The sequence below is a fragment of the Oncorhynchus keta genome, unplaced genomic scaffold, assembly GCF_023373465.1.
Source record: "Oncorhynchus keta strain PuntledgeMale-10-30-2019 unplaced genomic scaffold, Oket_V2 Un_contig_5276_pilon_pilon, whole genome shotgun sequence".
Classification (NCBI taxonomy): Eukaryota; Metazoa; Chordata; class Actinopteri; order Salmoniformes; family Salmonidae; genus Oncorhynchus; species Oncorhynchus keta.
Genome location: NW_026288209.1, coordinates 3,614 through 10,000, shown reverse-complemented (window position 1 = coordinate 10,000; position 6,387 = coordinate 3,614). Strand labels below are relative to the sequence as shown.

The following is a 6,387-nucleotide window of genomic DNA, read 5'->3' as shown; positions in this document are numbered from 1 at the left end:
GGGGTTAGGGTTAGGGTTAGGGTTAGGGGTTAGGGTTAGGGGTTAGGGGTTGTTGACCGTTTGATGAGACAGAACACAGACACCCATACTATCATACTGAATAGAACAGGTCTTTGACAGCCTTTATATAATTATACTCACCCTGGTGTGTGTGTGTTGACAGGTTTGCAGGCAGGCCGGGAGACTACGTCTATGTTTTTAATGACTACCGGATGGAGGAGGTGAGGGGGTGTTTGTATGCTAATGTTCTTGCTTCCATCTTACTGTCTGGCCTCTGTCATACTCTTGGCTCTGCCCCCCCTCTCTCTCCCTCTCAGTGTGCCCCTGGAGGCTGTTTAATAGAGTTATGTATTCAGCTCAGCATCATCATGGTGGGAAAACAACTCATTCAGAACAATGTCTTTGAGATCGGCATCCCGTGAGTACACACACACACACGCACGCACACGCGCACGCACGCACGCACGCACGCACACGCACACACTGCCCTGCCCATTCCTCCTCTATATCTGCCATTAAGGACATTCTGCTGAAGGACATTTTCTCTCCTGACTTTATGAGCCTAACATCAATATCAGGGGTTTAATATTTTAATGTTAGGACGTTCTCTATTACTCTGTGCTGCTTCACTGGGACTCATAGTGGCTCATAGTGGTTCATAGTGGTTCATAGTGGCTCATAGTGGCTCATAGTGGCTCATAGTGTCTTATTTCATATTTTAATGTTAGGACGTTCTCTTACTCTGTGCTGCTTCACTGGGACTCATAGTGGTTAATAGTGGTTCATAGTGGCTCATAGTGGCTCATAGTGTGTTATTTAATATTTTAATGTTAGGATGTTCTCTATTACTCTGTGCTGCTTCACTGGGACTCATAGTGGCTCATAGTGGTTCATAGTGGTTCATAGTGGATCATAGTTGTTCATAGTGGCTCATAGTGTCTTATTTAATATTTTAATGTTAGGACGTTCTCTTACTCTGTGCTGCTTCACTGGGACTCATAGTGGTTCATAGTGGCTCATAGTGGCTCATAGTGTCTTATTTAATATTTTAATGTTAGGACGTTCTATTACTCTGTGCTGCTTCCCTGGGGTTCATAGTGGCTCACAGTGGCTCATAGTGGTTAATAGTGGCTCCTAGTGGCTCATAGTGGTTCATAGTAGTTCATAGTGGTTCAGTGGTTCACAGTGGCTCATAGTGGTTCATAGTGTCTCATAGTGGTTCATAGTGGTTAATAGTGGCTCATAGTGGTTCATAGTAGTTCATAGTGGTTCAGTGGTTCACAGTGGCTCATAGTGGCTCATAGTGGTTAATAGTGGCTCCTAGTGGCTCATAGTGGTTCATAGTAGTTCATAGTGGTTCAGTGGTTCACAGTGGCCCATAGTGGTTCATAGTGGTTCATAGTGGTTAATAGTGGTTAATAGTGGCTCATAGTGGTTAATAGTGGCTCATAGTGGCTCATAGTAGTTCATAGTGGTTCATAGTGGTTCACAGTGGCTCCTAGTGGTTCACAGTGGCTCATAGTGGTTCATAGTGGCTCATAGTGGTTCATAGTGGCGCATAGTGGTTTATAGTAGTTCATAGTGGCTCATTTTAATGTTAGGACGTTCTCTACTACTCTGTGCTTTCTCACTGGGGCTCCTAGTGGTTTCATAGTGGCTCATAGTGGTTTCATAGTTGCTCATAGTGGTTTCATAGTGGTTTCATAGTGGCTCCTAGTGGTTTCATAGTGGCTCCTAGTGGTTTCATAGTGGCTCCTAGTGGTTTCATAGTGGCTCCTAGTGGTTTCATAGTGGCTCCTAGTGGTTTCATAGTGGCTCCTAGTGGTTTCATAGTGGCTCATAGTGGTTTCATAGCGGCTCATAGTGGTTCATAGTGGCTCATTGTGGCTCATAGTAGTTTCATAGCGGTTCATAGTGGTTCGTAGTGGTTCATAGTGGCTCATTGTGGCTCATTTAATATTTTAATGTAAGGACGTTCTCTACTACTCTGTGCTGCTTCACTGGGGCTCGTAGTGGCTCCTAGTGGCTAATAGTGGCTCCTAGTGGTTTCATAGTGGCTCATAGCGGTTCATAGTGGCTCATAGTGGTTCATAGTGGCTCATAGTGGTTCATAGTGGCTCATAGTGGTTCATAGTGGTTCATAGTGGCTCATAGTGGCTCATAGTGGCTCATTGTGGCTCATTTTAATATTTTAATGTTAGGACGTTGTCTACTACTCTGTGCTGCTTCACTGGGTTTCCTAGTGGCTCGTAGTGACTCATAGTGACTCATAGTGACTCATATTGGTTCATAGTGGTTCATAGTGGCTCATAGTGGTTCATAGTGACTCATAGTGACTCATAGTGGCTCATAGTGGTTCATAGTGGTTCATAGTGACTCATAGTGGCTCATAGTGGCTCATAGTGGCTCATAGTGGTTCATAGTGGCTCATAGTGGCTCATAGTGGCTCATAGTGTCTTATTTAATATTTTAATGTTAGGACGTTCTCTTACTCTGTGCTGCTTCACTGGGACTCATAGTGGTTCATAGTGGCTCATAGTGGCTCATAGTGTGTTATTTAATATTTTAATGTTAGGATGTTCTCTATTACTCTGTGCTGCTTCACTGGGACTCATAGTGGCTCATAGTGGTTCATAGTGGTTCATAGTGGATCATAGTTGTTCATAGTGGCTCATAGTGTCTTATTTAATATTTTAATGTTAGGACGTTCTCTTACTCTGTGCTGCTTCACTGGGACTCATAGTGGTTCATAGTGGCTCATAGTGGCTCATAGTGTGTTATTTAATATTTTAATGTTAGGACGTTCTATTACTCTGTGCTGCTTCCCTGGGGTTCATAGTGGCTCACAGTGGCTCATAGTGGTTAATAGTGGCTCCTAGTGGCTCATAGTGGTTCATAGTAGTTCATAGTGGTTCAGTGGTTCACAGTGGCTCATAGTGGTTTATAGTGTCTCATAGTGGTTCATAGTGGTTAATAGTGGCTCATAGTGGTTCATAGTAGTTCATAGTGGTTCAGTGGTTCACAGTGGCTCATAGTGGCTCATAGTGGTTAATAGTGGCTCATAGTGGCTCATTGTGGCTCATTTTAATATTTTAATGTTAGGACGTTGTCTACTACTCTGTGCTGCTTCACTGGGTTTCCTAGTGGCTCGTAGTGACTCATAGTGACTCATAGTGACTCATAGTGGTTCATAGTGGTTCATAGTGGCTCATAGTGGTTCGTAGTGGTTCATAGTGGTTCATAGTGACTCATAGTGACTCATAGTGACTCATAGTGGTTCATAGTGGCTCATAGTGGCTCATACTGGCTCATACTGGCTCATAGTGGTTCATAGTGGTTCATAGTGGCTCATAGTGGCTCATAGTGGATCATAGTGGCTCATAGTGGCTCATAGTGGTTCATAGTGGCTCATAGTGGCTCATAGTGGCTCAGTGGTTCATAGTGTTTCATAGTGGCTCATAGTGGCTCATAGTGGCTCATAGTGTCTTATTTAATATTTTAATGTTAGGACGTTCTCTTACTCTGTGCTGCTTCACTGGGACTCATAGTGGTTCATAGTGGCTCATAGTGGCTCATAGTGTGTTATTTAATATTTTAATGTTAGGATGTTCTCTATTACTCTGTGCTGCTTCACTGGGACTCATAGTGGCTCATAGTGGTTCATAGTGGTTCATAGTGGATCATAGTTGTTCATAGTGGCTCATAGTGTCTTATTTAATATTTTAATGTTAGGACGTTCTCTTACTCTGTGCTGCTTCACTGGGACTCATAGTGGTTCATAGTGGCTCATAGTGGCTCATAGTGTGTTATTTAATATTTTAATGTTAGGACGTTCTATTACTCTGTGCTGCTTCCCTGGGGTTCATAGTGGTTCACAGTGGCTCATAGTGGTTAATAGTGGCTCCTAGTGGCTCATAGTGGTTCATAGTAGTTCATAGTGGTTCAGTGGTTCACAGTGGCTCATAGTGGTTCATAGTGTCTCATAGTGGTTCATAGTGGTTAATAGTGGCTCATAGTGGTTCATAGTAGTTCATAGTGGTTCAGTGGTTCACAGTGGCTCATAGTGGCTCATAGTGGTTCATAGTGGCTCCTAGTGGCTCATAGTGGTTCATAGTAGTTCATAGTGGTTCAGTGGTTCACAGTGGCTCATAGTGGCTCATAGTGGTTCATAGTGGTTCATAGTGGTTAATAGTGGTTAATAGTGGCTCATAGTGGTTAATAGTGGTTAATAGTGGCTCATAGTGGCTCATAGTAGTTCATAGTGGTTCATAGTGGTTCACAGTGGCTCCTAGTGGTTCACAGTGGCTCATAGTGGTTCATAGTGGCTCATAGTGGTTCATAGTGGCGCATAGTGGTTTATAGTAGTTCATAGTGGCTCATTTTAATGTTAGGACGTTCTCTACTACTCTGTGCTTTCTCACTGGGGCTCCTAGTGGTTTCATAGTGGCTCATAGTGGTTTCATAGTTGCTCATAGTGGTTTCATAGTGGCTCCTAGTGGTTTCATAGTGGCTCATAGTGGTTTCATAGCGGTTCATAGTGGTTCATAGTGGCTCATTGTGGCTCCTAGTGGTTTCATAGCGGTTCATAGTGGTTCGTAGTGGTTCATAGTGGCTCATTGTGGCTCATTTAATATTTTAATGTAAGGACGTTCTCTACTACTCTGTGCTACTTCACTGGGGCTCGTAGTGGCTCCTAGTGGCTAATAGTGGCTCCTAGTGGTTTCATAGTGGCTCATAGCGGTTCATAGTGGCTCATAGTGGTTCATAGTGGCTCATAGTGGTTCATAGTGGCTCATAGTGGTTCATAGTGGTTCATAGTGGCTCATAGTGGCTCATAGTGGCTCATTGTGGCTCATTTTAATATTTTAATGTTAGGACGTTGTCTACTACTCTGTGCTGCTTCACTGGGTTTCCTAGTGGCTCGTAGTGACTCATAGTGACTCATAGTGACTCATAGTGGTTCATAGTGGTTCATAGTGGTTCATAGTGGCTCATAGTGGCTCATAGTGACTCATAGTGACTCATAGTGACTCATAGTGGCTCATAGTGGTTCATAGTGACTCATACTGGTTCATAGTGGTTCATAGTGGTTCATAGTGGCTCATAGTGGCTCATAGTGGCTCATAGTGGCTCATAGTGGCTCATAGTGGTTCATAGTGGCTCATAGTGGCTCATACTGGCTCATAGTGGCTCATAGTGGCTCATAGTGGCTCGTAGTGGCTCATAGTGGGCTCATAGTGGCTCATAGTGGCTCGTAGTGGCTCGTAGTGGCTCGTAGTGACTCGTAGTGGCTCGTAGTGGCTCGTAGTGGCTCATAGTGGTTTCATAGTGGCTCATAGTGGCTCATAGTGGCTCATAGTGGCTCATAGTGGCTCATAGTGGTTCATAGCGTCTTTTTTAATGTTAGCATATTCTCCATTACTCTGTGCTGATTCACTGGGGCGCATAGCAACTTATAGCAGCTCATAGTGTCCTATTGTGTCCTATAGTGTCCTATAGTGTCTTGGTGTCATCGAGTTTCATGGTTCTCTTTCTCTCTGACTCCATCTCTCCTTTTCTCTCTCCATCTCTTCCTCCCTTCTCGCTCTCCCTCGTCAGTAAGTTGAAGAAGTTGATCCGAGCATGGAAGGGTAAGGGGATTTCATTGGAGGAGAGAGAGGAGCAGCGTGCCAGACCTCCTCAACAGTGGAACCTGGACTACACCCTGGTCCCCTTTGAAGGACTGACCCCTGAGTACATGGAGATGAGTGAGTATATAGTAACAGTAGATAACAGAGGTGAGGAGGTCAGGTGATTAACTAGACACCTGGACCATACCACCCTGCCTCTCTCTCCCTGTTACCTGGACAGAGACCATACCTCCCTGTTACCTGGACAGAGACCGTACCACCCTGTTACCTGGACAGAGACCATACCACCCTGTTACCTGGACAGAGACCGTACCACCCTGTTACCTGGACAGAGACCGTACCACCCTGTTACCTGGACAGAGACCGTACCACCCTGTTACCTGGACAGAGACCGTACCACCCTGTTACCTGGACAGAGACCGTACCACCCTGTTACCTGGACAGAGACCGTACCACCCTGTTACCTGGACAGAGACCGTACCACCCTGTTACCTGGACAGAGACCGTACCTCCCTGTTACCTGGACAGAGACCGTACCACCCTGTTACCTGGACAGAGACCATACCTCCCTGTTACCTGGACAGAGACCGTACCACCCTGTTACCTGGACAGAGACCATACCACCCTGTTACCTGGACAGAGACCGTACCACCCTGTTACCTGGACAGAGACCGTACCACCCTGTTACCTGGACAGAGACCGTACCACCCTGTTACCTGGACAGAGACCGTACCACCCTGTTACCTGGACAGAGACC

At 45.2% G+C, this 6,387-nt stretch overlaps 1 protein-coding gene across 1 annotated transcript in view; it reads left to right on the top strand.

Annotated features, from left to right (window-relative positions):
• LOC127925203 (anoctamin-1-like) overlaps positions 1-5,747 on the top strand; it is a gene marked incomplete at both ends in the record, with an annotated part of 103,149 nt that extends 97,402 nt beyond the window's left edge. The window contains 3 exons of the mRNA XM_052510090.1: positions 164-221; positions 318-418; positions 5,599-5,747. Of these exons, the coding sequence (XP_052366050.1) occupies positions 164-221; positions 318-418; positions 5,599-5,747 (308 nt within the window). The remainder of the gene's footprint in view (positions 1-163; positions 222-317; positions 419-5,598) is intronic.
• Positions 5,748-6,387: the final 640 nt, after the last annotated feature.